Genomic DNA, 21,513 nt, shown 5'->3' with positions numbered 1-21,513 from the left:
ACTTTAGATTATTGATGCTAAAATCCTAAATAAGGAATTTTATCTCTCTCATCCTCAAAGCCAAGCATCATACTTAATGGGAAAATACTTGAAGTATTCCCTTAAAGTTAACAGTAAGACAAGAATAGCCACTGTCACCACTGTTTTATCAAAGTTTAACACACCCCAAAATGATTGAAAAATTAAATCATACAGTTTTTTTAATACTGCTTAATCAAAATTAGGATGAAGAATCATAAGACAGATGATTAAATATTTGCAACCCATACCATGAAAAGCCTAATATCCCTAATACATAAAGAGCCTTCTAAAACCAGTGAGAAAAATGATCAACATCACAATAGGAAAATTAGCAAAAGAACAGACTATTTACAGAAAGGAAATACAAGTATAAAGCTACTCAGTGTCATTTATAAGAGAAATACAAAGATTTGTTAAGACTGTTTTCTCACCTATCAACAAAAACGTGAGCATTCCCTTACCATTTATGTTGTTACTGGGAATGTAAACTGGTACAACCTCTCTAGTTGACAGTTTTGGCATAATCTATCAAAATTAGAGATGCACAGCCCTTTGACCTGGCAGTTTCTCTTTTAAAAAGAGTCTGTCCTTCAGATATGATTGAAAGTATGCAAAATGTGCAAGATTAGTCATTGCAATCTTGGTGCTTAAAGCAAAAGATTGAAAATTGCCTGACCATCAATATGGTCTCATAATACCGTTGTCCCTCAGTTTCCGGGGGGGTTGGTTCCAGTAACCCCTACAGATGCCCAAGTCCCTTATATAAAGAGGCGTTTTACGATGAGTACAGTTGTACTCCGTATCCACAGATACGGAGGGCCAACTGTACACCATAATATAATGATATGTAGCTGATAGTAAATAATAAGGAAGCATCAACATCTCTGATAGGATAAGTAATATGAAAGCAAAGTTCAGAACTGTATTATCATTTGTAAAAAGTAGGGGGCACAGAACAGGATATATTTGCTTGTATGGTTCGTAGGATATTTCTGGAAATGTACACAAAGAACTAGCAACTTTGGATGCCTTGGGGAAGGGGAACTGGGTGGCTAGAAGCCAGGACTGCTTATGCTTTTTGTACCTTTTGTGTATTGAAGCCTCCAAAATTAAACCTACATTAAAGCAGTTGTATAGTTTGAATTCTTGGGATGTAAATTATTTGTTATTTGTGATAATTACAACCAGATACAACCAATGTTATTATTATTTGGTTAGAAGTACTGGAAATACTTCCACATCTATTTTAAAATTGAATCCTCTTGTTTCAGGATCTCCAGCAGAACTATCTCCTACTACTCTTTCCCCTGTTAATCACAGTTTGGGTAAGTTGCAAATACTTTTCCCCCACCGTTTTTATACTGTATCACTTAATTAAATGTCCTCTCTGGTCATTATTTTTCATATATATGAGGAAGGGATCCTAATGCGTAATCAAATGATTGTTAAAATTAGTGCTTTTTAAAAATGATATTGATTACATGCCTCAATATCACTAAAACTCTTTTCCACTGGTACATTGAGTGTATGAAACTAATAATCTTTCCATTCATGGAAATCATAGTCTTTATTCATGGGAATTTTATGACCTATTATAGCTACATTTTTATGGGTATGTTTATTTTATGTTATATGTTGTAGTAACAATTATTAATACAAGTGTGTATATAAATGTATATATACACACATATATCACAAATATGTGCATGTGGTGTAGAGGATATATATATATATGTGAGAGCTAATGTGTGTACGTGTACATATATATGTATGTGTCTGTATATACATTCTGTAGTTTATTCTTGACCTTTGTTTTACCTTGTTATTTACAATTTCTCTTCAGTTTCTACACAGTCAGAATTTATTTTACAAAATTGTCAGTTTTTTTCATGTTATTCCTTATGATGTATTTTCATCAAAATTATGGAAGTTGATACATGTGATCCTATTTTTCCCATAAGATATGTAGATTCTTTTGATTCCGTATTCTGTTTCCACTTGTATACCCTTTGTGTTTTATTACTTTCTGTTTCTTATGTGTGTGTGGGTTTTCTATTTTTATAACTAGGGTAACTCACCGAGAATCTCATGTTAAAACAGACAAATGTCAAAACTATGTCATATTTTGTATTCTATTATGACAATTTTTCTTCTTGTGGCTTTTGACTCATTAATCTTTGCTTCAGATTTATGCCACTTCATCCTACTAAAAATTACCTTTATTATGCAAGTTGATTTACTTTGCCTATGGTGGTTTTTATATTTGAACAGGAATTAAGGTAAAACTACTACTAGAACAAATGATCCACCATAAAGTCTAAAAAAGATGTTTGAAGATTGGATGACTTAATGAGATAGGGGAAACTTGAAAAATTGAAAATCTGTTATGATCTCTAGAAACTGGATTCGTGATGTAGATGTTAAGTCTACTTCCTGAGCTGTTGCCAGTGTAGGCTGGCATAGAGCATATAAAGATGATGATATTCAATTTATTCTTGGCTTGAATTGTTCACATAACATTTCTTTCTTTTATGGATTTGGTTTTTTTCCCCCCAGATTTGCAGCCAGTTACTTACTCAGAACCTGCATTTTGGTGTTCAATAGCATATTATGAATTAAACCAGAGGGTTGGAGAGACCTTCCATGCATCACAGCCTTCGCTCACTGTAGACGGCTTCACAGATCCATCAAATTCAGAGAGGTTCTGCTTAGGTTTACTCTCCAACGTCAACAGAAATGCTACAGTAGAAATGACAAGAAGACATATAGGTATGTTTTTTTTCCTTGTGTGAAAAACCAATACCATGTACTCATAATCTGAGCATTATGTGGTTTACCACTTCAAGAGATGGTGTGCATAAAGCCTGTCTTCTGTCAGTTTAAGTGCACAGCTGCACTGCTTTTCATAGATCCTGGTGATCCTTGCATCTGCAAATTCTTATCTTCGACTTCTCTTTAACTGACCCCCTTGATACTGGCAAGTCCTTCAATAAATATATGTTAAGTAACTTTACTTTGCTTAGTCTCTACTAGTCATAAAATTGTCATGTTCAGATTGTAGGATTATACTTTTAACAAATCATGAATTTTTTTCAGTGTCTTTATATCTCCTAGTCCCTCCCCCCCCTTCAGTGAGTTCATATTTTAAGTCAAATCTGCTCCCTATCCATTGGAAGCAAGCTATCTAAAACAAGAACTAACATTTAATGTCGTTGAAAAAATAATTCAGAGGATCTGAAAATGTAGTAGTCCCAGACACCCTCTTAGCAAGTTTGTGAAGTCAAAACCATTGTCATAATGGTACGAAGATGCTGTTGGCCTTTTTCACTCTCATTCTGTCATGAGTATATAGTGAAGTATTCCCCTGGCTACATGTCGTATGATTTTGCAAGAGATTGAATGTAGAATCTGATAAGAATCCAGCTCTCTTTTGTTAAGCAAGACATTAAAGAGATTTTTTTTGACAGTGATGTAAAAAAAGTTTGAGCACCTCTAATATAACTGAACGTACTTCTCATCACCTTAAAGTAACTTCTTTTAATAGTAGTTTGCTTCTGTTTCTGTTTAATTAACCATCACCTCCTATGAGAAATAATGCCCATCACTAAGGAGTGAGTGTGACACTGCAGAGTGCCAGTGACTTCAAAGGTCTGTTATTTGGTTCCACGTTGAATTTCTCAAATCTTGCTTGATATATAAGTTTTGTATAGTCTCGTTAAGATACTCAGGTGTTTTGTAAGTGAGGAAAGCTTCTGAATATCCACCCTACTTTAATTAAAATAGTCCTGTTTTTTCTGTTAGGGGTTCTGTATAAAAAATTTAACAGAAGATTTCCTCGACACTTTTCACTTCTCTACAAAATTTTAGATTGCTGTAATTATTGAATCATCTTTTTACCTTTGATTTCTAGTTTATTGGGTGATTTCGATCTGAGAATGTAGCCTGAAAAATCTCTACTTTTTGGACTCAGTGTTTTCCTGATGGTCAAGTACATGATTGGTTGTTTTACAAATATTCTGTAGTCATAAGAGAACAGGACACCAGGTTCTGTCTTTATGTATTAAATCTGGCTTGTTGGTTGTTTTTATTAGTTCTCTTTTGTGTACATATTACCATATACTTACCCGCCTAAAGCAATACAAATTTATTAGGTCACAGTTTCTGTGGGTCGGGAGTTCACGCATGGGTTAGGAGTCTCCTTGGAGCCTCACGAGAGGAGATCAAGGGGTCCACTGGGCTGTGTTCTCATCTGGAGCTCAAGGTCCTCTTCCAGGTTCACATGGTTGTTGGAGAGTTCACATCCTCGAAGTTATAGCACTGAGGCCCTCATTTCCTGCAGACTGTCAGCTAGAGGCTGCGCTCAGCAGCTAGAGCCCAGCTGCATTTCTTGTCACATGGCCCCCTCTGGCTTCACAGTCAGCTGGAGAATCTCTTGCATTAAATCCTCTCACTCACACTTTGAATCACTTTCACCAGGGACAGTGCTGTCCCTTTTAAGGGATATCGCCTGATTAAGCCAGGCACACCAAAGATCTCCCTTTCTTGAGGTCAACTGATTTGAGACCTTAATTACATCGAAAAATCCCTTAGCAGCACCTAGATTAATGTTTGACTGAATAATAGAGAAGATTTGTACATACCAAGGGTGAGAATCTTCGGTGCAATCTTAGAACTCTGTCTTTCGCAGGATTTTTTATTTTTTTAAATCCTTATATCTAATATTTTGTGTGTATTTGGTCTGTCAAATTCTGAGAGAGGTATATTAAAATCTCTCAATATAGTTTTTTCTTGTCTAATTCTGTTTATGTATCTAGGGGTTTGGTTGCCACCAAAATATATAGTTTTGAAAGGGGCAAGTGACTCTAACCTCTTGATGATTTTTATTACCTTTTTTCTTAACTTTATTGGGATCTTTAAGGAAATAGTTTATTATAATGAAGGAATATATATCCAAACATTAGTTAATTCCTTCAAAATAACTCAATTTCTTTTACTTATTTTAAAATAATATGTAATTTGTATGAAATTCTTAACTATACATGTACTTTTCTACATTATTTGACTACTTTTGATAAACGTATTATTTTTACAAATCAATAAAATTGTTGAAAAATACTTGGAAAAATATACAGTGCTGTGTTTCAAAGTTATACTTCAGAAAAGAATAGCTATGAAAAAGATAATCAAAATACCTTATATCATTTTAGTATTTCTCTAAGAAAACTATTCCAAAGTCATGCTGAAATAGTACATGTTATAAAAGTAATCCCGTATATATTTTGTTTTAGGAAGAGGAGTGCGCTTATATTACATAGGTGGGGAAGTTTTTGCTGAGTGCCTAAGTGATAGTGCAATCTTTGTGCAGAGCCCCAATTGTAATCAGAGATATGGCTGGCACCCTGCAACAGTGTGTAAAATCCCACCAGGTATGTGAATAAACCTATCAATTTGCTGAGCTTTTCTATTTGCCGTTAACTTTAGGAATTAAGAGATGATTTGCATGCTCATATTCTAATATCTTGTAGCCCTTTTGAAATTATTTTCTTATAATGATACTCTTTGTGCACAATTTTTTTTTACTTTTTTCAATCATAGGCTGTAATCTGAAGATCTTCAACAACCAGGAATTTGCTGCTCTTCTGGCTCAGTCTGTTAATCAAGGTTTTGAAGCCGTGTATCAGCTAACTAGAATGTGCACCATAAGAATGAGTTTTGTGAAAGGGTGGGGAGCAGAATACAGGTATGAAATACATATTGAATCTTGAATTTCCACAATGTAATTCTTTTCCATTCTTTGCATCTTCTGGAGTTCGCATGTTATGTTTTCGTTGAGGTTATGGAGTCAGCAGATCTTTATGTAAAATAACAAAAGAAAGTTGGAAGCCTCTAGATTCAAAACTCGGAAATTTTTATGCTGGCGTTATAGAGGATAGAATTAAAACATGTACAGACCTGCACTGTAACATAATGCAGAGTGTTAAATACCATAAAAGGGGTATATTTAGAGAGTTAAGTCACTTAGTGGAAAGAGAGATTTTACATTTTCACTGGGGCTTGGGGAAGGTTTCTGGTCAAGGTGGCACATGATCTAGGTTCTAAAAGATGCATAGGATTTCAGTAGTCATAGATATGAGGGGTTGGAAAATTATGATCCTGGCAATAGAATACAGTTCAGTTTAACTGGAGTATAGAAAGTAAAGAATAAGACTGGATGAATAAGTTGAGACCACTTGAATGTAAGATTAAGAAGTAGAACTTTATTCAGTAATAACAGGGGGTACTTGTTAGGTCCCAGGCACTGTGCTGTGTTTTAAATACAGTATCTCACACCTTTCAACATGGCTAAGAATTACTGTTTCTGTTATCATCCTTCTTTATAAGCTTGCAGTCTTTGTAGGTTAAAAAAAAAAAAAAAAAGTGGTTCAAACTAATACTTATTTGGAAGTAAGCTTAGAAAAGATTTGATAATTTGCCCAAGGACACATTGTGAGCGGTGGAGACTTGAGGAAAGCTCTCCTTGACTCTTAACCTCTTCTCTAAGAATAGTGTAGCAGTTACTTAATGGAGTTTTGCAAAAACTAATTTGTCATCAAGGGATAAGATAGATTAGGCTATTGCTAAATTAAACAGTAGATTGGATTCCACATCAAAGAAAGGGAAGACTTCATCAACATACTAAAGGATAGAACTGTGAGTAAAGTACTTAGTCCGTCTCTTTCTCCAGCTCATATTGTTTACTCTCTGAATGCCTGCTTAGGAAGATATTCATATAGTACAGTAATAGTACTTCTGTTTTATCTAGCAATTTGGCTCTTCTTCAGAATTTATTTATTTCATTTGGTGTTGATTCCTTATCTTAAATAAAGTTTTGTGAGGTGTGTGACTTTTGAGATGGTGAGATTTGATGTGTATTGGTTGAATACTTCTATAAAAATATATTGTGTGATATATTTATATCCTAGAATGAAGAATAGAATAATTCATTTTGTGACTTTGCTATAGTTCTCTTTTGTTTTAATCTTTTCTCTTTTGAGATGTGATACCTTTAAGGAATGCTGAGTTCCTTTTTTCCTTTGAACTTGAACTGACCTGAGTTGATATTAAAATTAAACTCCAGTGGTACTATCTGATATCAAGTTTTTAGGTCAGACATCTTTTTTCTCCGAAAGATTAGAATGTTGCAGAACATGGTAGAAATTCAGTGGAATTAAATATGAACTACATAGGACAGGAAGAATTCGTCTAAAGGTCTCTGGCTAAGAACAGTTTTAATTGGCAGAGAGAGATCCTGCCCTTCATTCACTGTGGACTCTGCCATTCTTTAACTTTGGATAATAAAATAGTTTCCTTTAATATTTACAGATCAGAATGACGTCAGATACCCATATATCTGGGAACTTGGGGTAGTTACCAGGAACTTTTATCCTTAATGACACTGGAGCTGAGGAGGTAGATCTAATGATTAGATTTCTAAAACTGTTTTCCAGTTTCTGTAATGCCAGCTTGATTGCCAGCATAACAATCAGGAAATGTAAACAGGAAATATAAATGTATAAAGAATTCATATTTAATTGAGAAGTGTCTGAGTTAAGTGAATCAGTACTGGAGTGAGTGAAAAGATAGGGAGATGAATAATGCCTCAGGTACATTTCTGTGCCAAAATAAGTGTAGTAACAGCCTTCTTAAACCCACTTTCTTTGGTAACCTGGATTAAGAATTATTCCTGAAGGTTAAACTAATCTAGCAATAAATATCTGATTGAAAACAAACCAGGAAATATCCATAATTCAGCAAATGGCAAAATCAAAATTAAAAGAGATCTTGGCAACATTATTTTAGAAGGCTTAATCTGAAGGAGAGATAAAAGACAGGAGAAACTTGTGAAGAACAAAACAACAAAAAGAACAGAGGGGAAAATGAGAAAGGGTCAGTCTTGCCTATACCTCATGTATAATGTGAGTCGACTTGTGAAGTATGCTGGTGCAATTTTAAGCTGCATGAACCAAAATATAGTATCTAAATCAACATAAGGCAGTGAGTCTGTACAGATCAGATTAGGGACTGTTGTATTTTGTTCCGTGTGTCATGTTGTAGGAATGATCACATATCAAAATGTCTTCTTGTGTATCTTAGACCCTAAGACAAGCACTCAAGTGTAAGGAGTTTATTCAGGAAATGGAGGAAACACTGCTGAGGAAGGAGGAAGTAGGGAAGTGAGGTAGGGGAGGGAAGGCAGCCAATACCATTATTAAGCCATCTACTATAGTGGGTGGGTCGCTAGAGCTTATTCCTTTAGGAAAACTCTGGAAAATAGTAAAGAACATACAGAATTATCCCACCCAGAGGGAAAGGAAACTGGGCGTTTAAATGCCAATTGCTGTGTCATTGGTTGAGGGCTGCTCCCACGGATGTTCATTTCCTGACACTTCTAGTCTGCTCTACATGTGGACAGAGGAGAGAGATTCTAGGGCACGCAAATGCAGATACATGCAATTGGAAGGTTGCTCGAGAACACTGAAAAATCTGAGGGGCACTGATGCCATCTGCTACAGAGAAGCACATCCTTTGAAGAACAGTGTTAAATTGTATTGACAAAAGCATGTGTCTTTTGGAAGTGAAGAGTTGATAACTGCCTTTTCTCATTTTTGAAGGGCCATCTCATAGAAGAAGGAAGCCGACTTAATGACTTATTGTATATAGTAAATAAGACAGAACTAAAATCAGTATGTGGAAGTGACAAGATGTCACTGAACAATTTGTGATTCTCAGATGATAGCCCATTTTGTTGAAGTACTAGAGGTGTTGCTTATTAAAAGCCTGCATGATGCTGCTAAAAGGGATGTTGTTCATTGGCTTTGTCGGGGAAAGTTGAACTACAGCTCTTAACATCTGTGATAAGCTTGGGTCAGAATTCTGTTTTGTTTTGGTATACTCTAAATTTGAACCCTATTCCGCTTAGACTTTGTTGAGTATTTGAGTACCTTATCTTCTGTGGTTGATTAATAAGTAGGGTGACTCGGTTTAACTTGGGACAGTCCTGATTTACGTCTCTTGCCCTGGAATAATTATTAATAGTGACTGCTTTCTCTCTTAAAGGTGTCCCATTTTGGATGGTAAATAATAAAGTCACCCTACTAATTTTAATTTGAGGGGAAAAGAATGTTTTTATAAATCTGTTTAAGAGAAAAAAGTCCTCAGAAGTACTTTGTTAGACTTTGAGGATTAAACACTTTTCAAAATAATAGATATCCAAACTTAATACTCGTTCAGAAGAATTTAGGTTTTAGTGTATACAACCTTTTAATTTATCTAAATTCTTATTGCATGTAGCTAAACATAGATGTTCTTTTACTTCCATAATTATTTTCTTGTATTCTTTTAAACAGAAGGCAGACGGTAACGAGCACTCCTTGCTGGATTGAACTGCATCTGAATGGACCCCTACAGTGGTTGGACAAAGTATTAACTCAGATGGGATCCCCGTCAGTACGTTGCTCAAGCATGTCATAAAGCTTCGTCACCAATCAAGTCCCATCAAAAGACTTAATGTAACAACTCTTCTGTCATAGTATTTGTGTATGGTCCCCATGGACTGTTGACTATCCAAAAATTCAAGAGAGAAAACAGCACTTGAGGTTTCATCAATTAAAAGCACCTTGTGGAATCGGTTTCCTATATTCGAATATTAGATGGGAAAATTAGTGTCTAGAAATACTCTCCCGTAAAGGAGGAAGAGAAGATTTTAAAGACTTAGTAATGTCTTGTTGGGCATAAAACTGAGTGTCCCAAAGGTTTATTAATAACAGTAGTAGTTATGTGTACAGGTAACGTATCATGATCCAGTATCACAGTATTGTGCTGTTTATATACACTTTTAGTTTGCATAAATTAGGTGTGTGTGTGCTTCTTGATTTAGGCAAGCCTTTATGAAGTTACAGTAGCTAATCTGTTATTCCCACTTCTCCGTTATTTTTGTGTCTTTTTTAATATATAATATATATCAAGATTTTCAAATTATCATTTAGAAGCAGATTTCCCTTGTAGAAAAACTAATTTTTCTGCCTTTTACCAAAAATAAACTCTTGGGGGAAGAAAAGTGGATTAACTTTTGAAATCCTTGACCTTAATGTGTTCAGTGGGTCTTAAACATTCATTCTTTTTGTGTTTATTTACTGCTAAATCTCATTATAAGGAGACCTTGCCGAAAATCTTTCCAGACCTCTTCATTCCCACTTTTGTCCTGATACCAAAACTGCGTAGCATGGCAACCATGACTGTGATGGTTGCACTGATACTGCCAGCACCAGTTAATTCTGGGTACTGTAAGACTTCATATGGAGTATGCCCCTTTGTCTTACATCAAATTTCGACAGATAATAATTGACTTGTATGACCTAGCAGTCTATCGATTTATCCTTACACCTCATAAAAAATGCACAGGTGGCAGTATAATTTTCAGGGATATGCTACAATATACAATATGCAGTATATTTATCCTTTTTTAAAAGCCAGTATAGATATAAACACTCTTTTTTAAAAGGTATTTACAAATATTTCAATAGCAGGCCTTGTGCTCTCTGATTTGAGTAGTTTCATTTGATTTCGTTACCAGATTGTATTATAAAATGGACTTTTTGTAAATGTAATCGCTTCTGCAAAATACCTAGAAAAGTGATGCTGAGGTATGATCAGCAGATAGGGGCCATCTGTTTTTAAAGTATGTTGTATTCAATTTATAAAATCTGTTATTTTACATGATTATGAATTCAGAATTTTAAAAATTGGGAGAGAAACAGTTTAGCAGGTTTTTTAGCTTACAGTTACCTACAGTCTGAGCTGTTCTTAACTAACCTTGAATATGCAGTTGATTATTATAACCAACCATATTTTATGCTCTGCATTGAAAAGAGATTTCAGAAGCTCTGTTGGTAGTCCATTCTGCAGCAAATAATCCTTATGTCTAATGTTAACTCATTACAGTTTAAACATTTCTTATTTGCATCTTGATAGAAATGGAAAATAACTACTCCTGGTCCCCTTCTAGTAAAGATTTTCGTATTTTTGAAGATAGATATCTTTGGTACTTGTCTTTGAAACCATATTCACCTGTCTCTACAAGTGTCATTTTCAGTACCTTTAGCATTTGGTTGTTTTCTATTGGATATTCCCCATTTTTCAGTATTTATGTGTACGTATATGTATTCATGTAAACGTGGTATAGTAATTTTTTATTCATTCAACAAATATTTATTGTTCACCTGTTATGTGTGCTAGGAACTTTTTTAGCCTTTGGGTAAAGGTGAACAAGACAGATATGGTCCCTGCCTTTGCTGAGACAGCAATTACTCTATCCTATATGTCTATGAAGGAGATAAACAGCGTACTGTAATAGAACAAGACAGAGGGAAGGCTTCTGTAAGGAAGTGACGCTTGAGCTAACACTTGACGGGAGAAAGGAGCAAGCTATGTGGAGAGCCAGTGGAGAGAGGCATTCCTGGCAAAGAGAATGACATCAAATGCAAAGGCACATTTTAAAGGAAACTCATTGTTAGTATTACTGCTTTATAGAAACACCTCTACACAGATCCACACTGGAGGATCAGCATGGTTCTACAGGTTATAATAGTTAAAGGTGGCCTTATTTTGTGATAGACCGCTTTGTGTGTCATTCTCACTAATATTTCTTCCTCCTCAAGCCCTTGCTGTAAAAAGTTTGTCATTTGCACCAGATCAACACCATTTAATGTAACAACCCTTTCTTTAAATCTGCCTTGGGCAAATTTTCACCATTGTAGTGGCTGCTTGCTTCCAGACATCCTGCTGCCCACTAATTACTACTTCTGCAGCCCATCTTATGATTAGAGTAAATGTCCCACTCACACCTGCTGGAGATAACCAGTGGAACCTCTGCCTCTTGGAGGTGTTTACTTACTTGAAAACTTGTAGTGATGTTAGGGAACAGTTCTGGGGGCAGAGAACAATTTTGAAAGTGGTAGAAAGTGCTGGCAGTTATTCCTCCATTGATATGTCAAGTGAAGCGGTGCCAAGCACAGCATTTCTATAGTGGATCACATCTCTACCATAATGGTGGGATTCTTCTCTACAATAGGAAAAGGGGACTCAACTCTTTGGAAATACCTACTGTATTGAGCAGTTGTACCTGTCAAGCAGTTGACTTTGAGTGGTGATTACATTTGGGGGAATATGTTTAATGATCATATTTGCTTTTTAATGACATGTTAATTATTGCATTCTGTTTTGTCTACTATGGCCTCATTTTTGTTGAATTTTTTTTTTTTCTTTATAGGGGCTGTTTTCATTCTTCTAAGGGATAAGATCTCTTCTCTGTTGAATTTTGTCTTTATTTAAATTGGCAAAATTATTAGAATTTCTCCTTCACAGTCCTGGTAATTTCCTCAGTTTAACAACATGAGAACTGAATGACCATGCTTTCCATCACATTTCTAAGATGAATGGTGATTTTCACAGTTTCCATAGATTCCATAGAGACACATTAGGGCTGGCTTAGGGCATTGGAGGTTGGTGACATTCCCACTGACTTCGGTCTAACCAGTGGCAGCTTCATTTTTATTCTGCATTGGAGTTCCACATAGATTTCTTTTTAACAAAGAGTTTCATTCCTTTAAAAAAGTTTGAAAAGTTATACCTAGTGGTTAAGACTGGAGAAACATAACTGGATGTTGGAATAGCCCTGTTTGTGTTCTTTTCTCATCCTACTTTAAGAAACTCCTGATTAGATTTGAACTACATCAATATACTAATTATACATTATGATATACATTCATTCAACAAATGTTTATTGATGACTTTTCTTTACCCAGCCGCTGATAGAAGTTGAGTAATAAAAAGATGACTGGGATTGGGTCCTGACCCTCAGGCTGTGCTTAGTCTTGTGGGGACTACTTTCTTTTTCAGGACCTATCACTTTGGTAGAGGAAGTCTGCTTAATTTTTCTTGAAAGCTAAATATTCTTTTTCTGTATTCTTACTCTTATTCCATATTCCAGGTATATATTTGCAGATTGTTTAATATTTAGTTTTCTGTTTTTTACCTTAAACCGTATCCAGTTTGCTTGGTGCAGACATTGTCAAATTTTCTTCTTTGTTAAAATTACTTAATTTCACTTTATTTGTGCCTTTATTGTCAGTTTCATCAAGACTAAGACTTTGAAGGTGAAAAACAATCTAGTCTCTTGTTAGTTGAAATCAAATAAAAGAGTATATATACCCAGTTGGTTTCTCTCCCTCTTCCAAAAACTATCCAAAAATACCTTTAAGATCTTTTTTTTTTTTAATAACTAAATACTTTGAGCATTTATTCAATAATAGGCACCCTCTTGGTCTGGGTGATGGTGGAATATAAAGTAACACAAGACTTTCTTCACTGTACTTAAAATTTATCTTTATGTATAGTCTTTGCTTTCATAGTGGAACATTCCAATTTCACAGTTTGCCGCCCTTCTGCTATCTCTTTGGATAACTAAGTAGTCTGTGGACATAAGCAACACATGATCTTTTCTTTTCCTCTGACCTGAAGCGTTGATGTTTAGACATAACAAGTTATTGCCTATTTTCTTTCCTTCATGAGCTTTGCTTTGTTAAATCTTATATGTTCATCAACTGAATTTTATTCTTCGTCCCTTTCTCTTGATAACATGTATCCCTGGTGGTTTTGCTGGTTGCCCTCTTCCTTGCCAACCATGTTTTATCTGCATATGTCAGAATGTTTCTCTCCTTTGAACATTACTAAAGACCAAAAAATATGGTGCTGTTCATATCCAGGGTCCTAATTTCTTCACCATTGAAGGTATGTTGTTCAAATTGGTCAATCACTTAAGTCTTATAAATGGTTCAGAAATTCTCTCCAGTTAAATGTCTTTGTGACTAGAAAATAGCATAAATCATCAGATTCTATTTTAAATTATGTTTAGAATTACGAACTTTTCTGGCAGTTGCAGCCAATGATTTCCCTGTTAATACTAGCCCTGTTTTCAACTTGGAGCTGCTTGGATTGTTGTGTTTAGTACGTACAGTCAAGAGTAATAATGATAGTATGTGGTCTCTAGAGGTAGTCAGAATCTTACTATTGAGTTTGTTTTGTATCTTTTTAAAGTTTTCATAAATATTTTGTCTGTTGAGACTGCCTTTTATGTGTGAGGATTGAGGGACAGATTATCTCTTGGGGCGAAATTCCTGTGTTTGGAGCCTCAACCGGTAAATGTGAACAGTACTAGATATAGATAGCCTCATGACAGCCTTTATGATAAGAACTTATCTAATATGTTCACATAATTTCTTGGGTAGGAACTGTTTTGTCTTGGATATTACAGCTAACTTTATATATAGCATAACTGCCTTAAGTCTTTTTAGTAGGAAATAAGTTATATAATGTGTGTGTATGGATTTATATGTACATATACACTCATAGAAGAACCTTAACAGTAGGGAGTCATTTATCTGCATACATTTTAACAACAGTGAATGATTCTGTTGTTTAAATCTCAGATCTCAGTAAAAAGTTTTTAATTTGCTTGCAGACATTTTCCTTTCATGGACAGACCATCAGAGTAATTTTTTATTCTGCCAGAGTCCTAATTTGGTGGTTTAGTTAGTATGCCATTTTTAGGCAGCTTGACAATTAAGAATCATAACTGGAATTCATTAACATCATATAAAGCTCTGCCATATGCTTCTTCATTAAATTATTATACATTCAGTGGTCTCTGGAAGGTACTAACTTAGGGTTAACTTTTTTTTTATAATAATGTTAAATTGCAGCGCCCACCCCACCCCACCCCGCCTTAGTTCTTTTCCCCCGGTATAAGATTGCTGCTTAAGATACCCTGGGAAGTACCACTACCAAAAGTCAAGTTCTCTTGTATTTAAGGGTAGCCTGAAAGTGGTTCAGACCTAACTTTCTTAGCCTTGCTCAACAGAAGCAGATTTCCAAAGTTCTTTGGGCCACCTTTGATTCACAGAGGATCTGATTCGAGTATATTAGCCTAAGTTAACTTCAGTGTCAGTTGGTTTGCTGCCACGAGATCCATAATAGACCCCAAATTTCACCATTGATTGAGATGTAAGGGCCCCTTGGAAGAATAATGCAGCTGCTGATGAGAGTAAGAAGGATTCATTAACACCACACAAAGGACTTTCAGATTTTTTGTCAAAAATTTCTTTAAAAATGATGTTCTCCTACCCTCCAAAAAAAAAATCTCAATTTCTCCAAAATTTCCAGTTTGCTCTTTTGGATGGAGGGTAGAGATTTACTTCCTATTTCTAACGAAAAATGATAATTTATTGAACCATAAAATCCATAATATATTGATTTAAGGACAAAAGTAAAGTTTTAGAGTTATAAAAATACTTAACTATTACATATTTTCCATTTCACACTCTACCGTTGTTCTTTCTCCCTGTGGCTTTAAAGCTTTTGGCTGTTTTACAATGTTAGTCACTAGATAACTTGCCATATTTCTGGTTCTATATTAAGTTCTACCCTTTACAATGCTGTAGCATAAAATTGGTTCTCAGCATTTGTCTGTAGGAATAGAAGTCTCACTAAAGTCTCTCTTCTTCCAAAGAGATTTTCCTTTGCTCAGTAAGTCACTAGGAAAGTATCTGTTCGTCACTCTTATTATTCACACACTTGAATTGTTCAAACAGAAAAAAATATTGGTGAGAAAGAAGAGGGTCCTTTTCTGGTGAATGTATGTACCTGCTTTAAGAATGTAGTCATTTGTTGGTTTATGTAACTATACACAGAATGATTTAAATTGGGAGAAATAATTGTCACATGTAGCAAATAAGTAACATGAATGGATTTTAAATTTTTTTTAAAAACCCTATTTCTTGGCAAAATGCAGAACCCAAATAGGTCATTTCTTAGACCAGCTTTACCTCAGGCTTTTTTGCTTTTTTGACCTGACCTTGAAGGCATAAATATTTCTATCTTTCTGTTAGTGATAGTGAAGTGTGACACTAACCATTTTTATACAAGAGGGCAAAACAAGAAAAACTCCAGAGATTAAGATGAAAGTAGTTCTACAGTTGTTGAACTAGATCACAGCATTGCAGGCAAAACAAAAATGTTCATATCTGAGAATATTCTTTTTGCCATCTTTTCCCAAGGCCAGACCTTCTGGTGGAGCACAGTTAAAAGTAATGTAATTCCAGGCCTTTGTAATCCTAGGGAAATATCTCCAGTTGGCAGTCTTCTTTTCAATATATGAAGCAAGAATGTGGGAAATGGTTGGCAAAGAGTGTTTTCACCTAAAAAAAAAAGAATATGAAAAGATGTATAAAACTGGATTATTCATTTTAGCTCTGAAAATCTCAAACAGATACAGTAAAATACTATGTAACTGGACAAAACCAGAAAAACCTTTAGAGGATTTGTCTAAAAACAGATTTCAAGGATGAACTTTTATACACTGCTCACAAATTTGCCTAAGTACTACCAACTGTTCTTGAAATTGACACCGTTAAATAAGAATTGTATGGACTTCCTAGAACTAGCTGTTAGCAAGTGTCATAAAAATATTTTTGGGCTGATGCCCTCGTAGGTAGCCTTATGCTCTTGAAAATTCTTATCTTTTCTCTAGCGATACTAAGGGAAGAGTGAGTGGTGTTCCTAGGATGACCAGCTGCCCTAGGGTGCCTGGGACTATGCAGGACTTAAAATGCTAAACCCAGGAAAGTCCTAGGCACCCCAGGAGGAGCTGATCACCCCAGGTGTTCTTGTGATTTACCATCACTCCCTTAAACATTGTGATAGTTGCAATTAAATTCAGCTGCCCTGTGGTTCGCAATATTTCTGATACTTGGCTGTGTGTCCTCCAGTTACTTACTACTGTGCATGGAACATGAGATTTGTAACAAATAATAGCTAATGGCACCTACGTGGTGGTGAGACTAACAGTAATCCAGGGAAGGAAACTGTTGGTTTAATGAAATGGAGAAGAGGCAGCTAGATAGCTAACTTCTTCAGAATCTGTGTGTATATGTAAGTACAAATCATGTCTTTATGGGGTTTAATTTAATCTAAAATTTAAATTTGTCACAGTAAAAGAAAACTGAGTGGTGGTGTGGATTTCTTCTCTCTTGAGGGAAAATATGGCCTTTGATGCTCTATCCTCTACTACCTTCCCCAAACTATCCTGCTCAAGAAGCCAGAATGTGGTATTATATTTATTCTCAGTGAATGTTGTATTGAGATTACTAAATGCATCAGCCAGTGGCAGGCAAAGGAACTGGCTGTCCTGATCCAGACTGAGCAGTGGCCCTCAGTTCTTTTCTGATAGCCTCCTACTGTCGGGTGCTTACCAGCCAGAACACCAACCACAGGAGGTGAGATTTTCTAACATGGCATTAATTTTGTAATGCAATATGATGGATGCAGAGTCTGTTCTTGTTTCCCTGTGGTAGTCCTCGGAGACTGCATCCTCTGTGCACTGTGATGTAGATGGTAGATGTGTTCTTTGTAAGCTTTAATCCTATGATTGTCAAAAGTACGATGTGGTTCCATTTTTTTTTTTTTTTAATTAAGCAATGAGCTGAGGCTTTATTACAGCTGGTTTTCAAGGTAAAATTGTGAAATACTGATTTCCTTCCCCCTACCCACACCAAATATTTTAGTCTATTTAAAGTATAAAAAAAATAGTTCTACTTAAGAAAACATTGCTTAAATGTCCTGTGATTTCTGGTCAATTTTTATATATATATTTGTGTGTGTCTGTATGTGCTCCCACTTTTTACCTTGTTGGCTCTCTACCTGTGTTAAGAGTACTTTCACCATTGAAAGGTGAACATTTTTCCTAGCATTAAAAAAAAAAAGCCATTTGAGTTGTTTACCATGTTATTATGGGACTAATTTTTAATTGTTTTAATTGATTTTGATTTAAACTGATCTTTTTTTTAGAGGGAATTATATTTTACTGTCCACGCCCTAAATTATATGGAAACCAAAAAAAATTTTTGTTGTGTGTATTTCACATAATGCTAGTATGATATTAAGAGTGCATCTTATTTTTTAGGTTTGGTGTTATATAAAAAGTTTATCCCACTCCCTTGGCAGACAGATATGCACTACTTAATATACCCCACATACACACAATACACACCCCACAGTGCTAGATAGTTATGCATTTTAGTTTATTTCAGAACTTGTCTATGCCAAATTAATGATCTAATACACATGATCTATGCTGTAAACAAAAACAGATTAGAAGGTGAAATTCACGTTTACTCTCTAAATATACTCTTAGCAAACAAATAAGTGCTGTTTTTTAAAAAGATTTCATTGAAAAATATTAAGTAAAACATAGTGTACTCATATAATTAGTTAATCATCATTCTGAAATAATTGAAAAACTTAAAAAACTTTTTAGATCAACCAGACTTCCTTTGTGCTTGCAAGAGCTCAGGTCCTACGATGAGTCAGTATTTCTCTGGTTAGCAGACTGCTTTCCTCAAGCTTTTTAAAAGACATGCTTTAGGATGCAACAAAAGGAACCTCAAAAGCTAAAAGACACTACCCTACTTGACATTGAACAGTCAGGGACTAGCATAGTTTCATCAACAATTTTGTGTTGGTAGAAAACATATTTAAACAAATCTTACTTAAATTGCTGCACCATACAACTCTAAACCATCTAAAAGGAGCCTTCCAACATTGAACTGCAGCATCATTCAGTTGGCAGATGACCAGAGGAGATCCTTTTCCATTGTCACCTCGCCCTGGGAATATTCCTGATCAGCCTGCTGTTAGTGACACTGGTTATTTGCACCGGGAGATCTTATAACAATCCTGATGTCCATAATTGCACGTATACATCAAGGGGCTGAAGAGTAGGGGAGAAGTATGGGGTATGTTTGAGCTTTCTCCCCACTTGGCAAATCTTTTTTTCTCCTTTGCTTCAAAATAGATTGAAAGCCCCTTGGTGCAGGAAGCAGACATCTTAGTATCGAACTGATATGCTCCAACGTAGTCATTTTAATCACTGGGTGTGTCCAGAGCTAGGATGTTCATTTGCTACTCAAGAAAATGTTTGCACCATGTGGGTTGTCCAGCTTCCTTTTTAACAGACTCTTGTCCCTTTCATCTAAATATACCAGATGAGCCCAACCTAAAAAGTTCACAAACGTAGGAATCCAAAAGAAACAAGTCGAAGGCATACCTAAAAGCTATTTTCTGCTGCAATGAATAGGTATGGAAATATTTGTAGAATTGATTTAACTGACGGTGATTTTGTGAAAAAGCAAATGTTATGCTAGTTTGCACATAGGAACACATAATAACATTCTTAAAGTCACATCAATGGAAGGCGAGAACATTGAATCAGACTTAAGGGAACAAGTTCAATGATAAGCCAACAACAGACTACGCGTGCTCTTTATGAAGCTCCAAGAGAATAGAATGTGTTACTGTGCTCCAGTACAAGCTACATGACCTTATTATTGGTTATAGAATAAATGGAGTTTGTGATAGAGATTTGTCAGTTTTTACAATCTGTCTTCAATAGTTTTGTTGGCTACCCCTGCACCTACCTTAGTGCTATGTGGTAATAAGATTGCTTTAAAAGTTTTTAAAGTAGTTTAGGAAATAGATATGATAACAGAGAAAGGAGAAGGTGCTTCTGAACAATGTGGTCTGGGAAGAGGATGGACAAAACTCCATTTAAGCACAGTGTTCAAGGATGCATGGAATTTGGATAGGTGGAGAGGACTTTTGAAGCCAGTCAAAATGACGTCTTGGAACAGAACTCTTGTTTGTGGGTCTGAATGTGTATGAAAACTGGACAACACTACTGAGCTACTGTGTATGGTGTGCAGAAAACCAACAGCCACAAGCTGGGCAGATGCTACTGTGAAGCCCACATCTAACTGTAGAGCCTGGGTAGCTGGGAGGGGAAGGCTGTAGATAGCTGTACACCTTGGGTTTCACAATCTGCAATGAGATTGTGCTACTGAGCTGGCAGTCTGGGGCAAAAGACATGAGAATACCAGCCATAACTGTCCCAAGGATAGGCTGCTCATTTGAGGCTGGGGGAGTTGAAACGTACATATACGTGTGTGCATTAAGTGAAACTTAATTTTTTGCTCACTTACAGCTGAAGATTATTAATCTAGTGAACCCTCTGGCATTTTATGCAGAATTTTGTGTGTATGTGGATTTTTCTGGTGAGAATAATCATTCATCAGAGGCCTTACCCACTGCCCAACAGCAATCTCCATTGAGATCACGTATCTTGAATTTAAGCTAGAATTAACTCTGCTTTTAATTTTAAGGTTTTTGCATGAGATCTTATCTCTAAACTATATTGACTTGTTACTAGCAGTATTTCATCACACTTTTAAATATAAATGCCATGTAAATAAGATTTTAATACAAATGGTGACCCACTTTTAAATAATTGTTTGCAGTTTTAAAGTATGTTTGGGCTGCAGTGGGAAATATGAAGATTTACACAAGCCTAGCTTAACATCTAGAACAAGAGTATTTTAGGTTGCCTTTTTGTATTGAAAATATTTTTATATTGAAAAAAACAGATTAGTGTCTTTGTTTTACCCAAGAACCACAAGCTACTTTATTCCAACTTTTAAATCAAGATCTTGAATAGTAGCATGTGGTATCACCACATTTTAAAAATAGACTTAGTCAATCATAAACACAGTTTCTAAGGAATTGAATTTTACAGAGATAATTGAATGCTTTCATCTGTAACAGAATTAGTGGCCTGCAAACCACTGTGGTTTCTTGTTATGCTCTGAAGTTGTTAAAGGGGGAATTTTCTGCTACAAGTTACATGCATAAAGGAAGTATGAGGCAAAAGAAAATTCAGCTTTTAAATTCTAAAATGACAACCACTGACAAAATGTTATACCCTAAAAGTTTAACTACTTTTTAACTAAACCACTATTTTCCTGTCTCTTATCATTCCAGTATCCGGTTGTTCAAGTTTAACAAGTATAAAATCAAATATGTTAATCAAGTCAAGCTAGATTTGGTAAACTAGATTTGGAGTTCAAAGTTCCTAGCAATGTCTATATAAACAGCTAATGGTGCAATTTTCCTTTGCCAAAATGTCGACTTCATTCTCTGTGTTCTGCTTCCCACTTTTTCCAGTCTACCCCTATAATCTCCTGCAATTAAAGAAACCCTTAGAAAACTACCTTATCTTAGAATATTTAATTGATTAGTTTCTATATTTTTTGAGAACTGAAATCACAAAGGGAGAGATGTCTAAGAACCTGGCTTGTTATTACATTCTTTAAAAGATCGCCTTTGAGGGCCAGCCCCAGTGGCCTGGTGGCTGAGTTCAGCTTGCTCTGCTTCCGCGGCCTGGGTTTGGTTTCTGGGCACGGACCTACACTACTGGTCTGTCAGTGGTCATGCTGTGGTGGCGGCTCACAAAAAGAGGAAGATTGGCAGCAGATGTTAGCTCAGGGCAAATCTTCCTCAGCAGGAAAA

General features: G+C 35.6%; 1 protein-coding gene across 6 annotated transcripts in view; it reads left to right on the top strand.

Moving 5' to 3' along the window:
• Positions 1 to 17,901, top strand: part of SMAD2 (SMAD family member 2) — an 85,787-nt gene extending 67,886 nt beyond the window's left edge. For all 6 annotated transcript variants that reach the window (XM_087439185.1, XM_087439183.1, XM_004422514.3 and 3 more), the window contains 5 exons: positions 1,293 to 1,346; positions 2,578 to 2,790; positions 5,310 to 5,447; positions 5,617 to 5,761; positions 9,408 to 17,901. In XM_087439185.1, coding sequence (XP_087295311.1) covers positions 1,293 to 1,346; positions 2,578 to 2,790; positions 5,310 to 5,447; positions 5,617 to 5,761; positions 9,408 to 9,531 — 674 coding nt within the window. In that variant the 3' untranslated portion in view covers positions 9,532 to 17,901. The remainder of the gene's footprint in view (positions 1 to 1,292; positions 1,347 to 2,577; positions 2,791 to 5,309; positions 5,448 to 5,616; positions 5,762 to 9,407) is intronic.
• Positions 17,902 to 21,513: the final 3,612 nt, after the last annotated feature.

Source organism: Ceratotherium simum, chromosome 14 (genome assembly GCF_057802395.1).
Source record: "Ceratotherium simum simum isolate JZ-2026a chromosome 14, ASM5780239v1, whole genome shotgun sequence".
NCBI classification, from domain to species: domain Eukaryota; kingdom Metazoa; phylum Chordata; class Mammalia; order Perissodactyla; family Rhinocerotidae; genus Ceratotherium; species Ceratotherium simum.
Note: the sequence above shows the minus strand (reverse complement) of the source record. Positions and strands in the feature narration are given on the sequence as shown.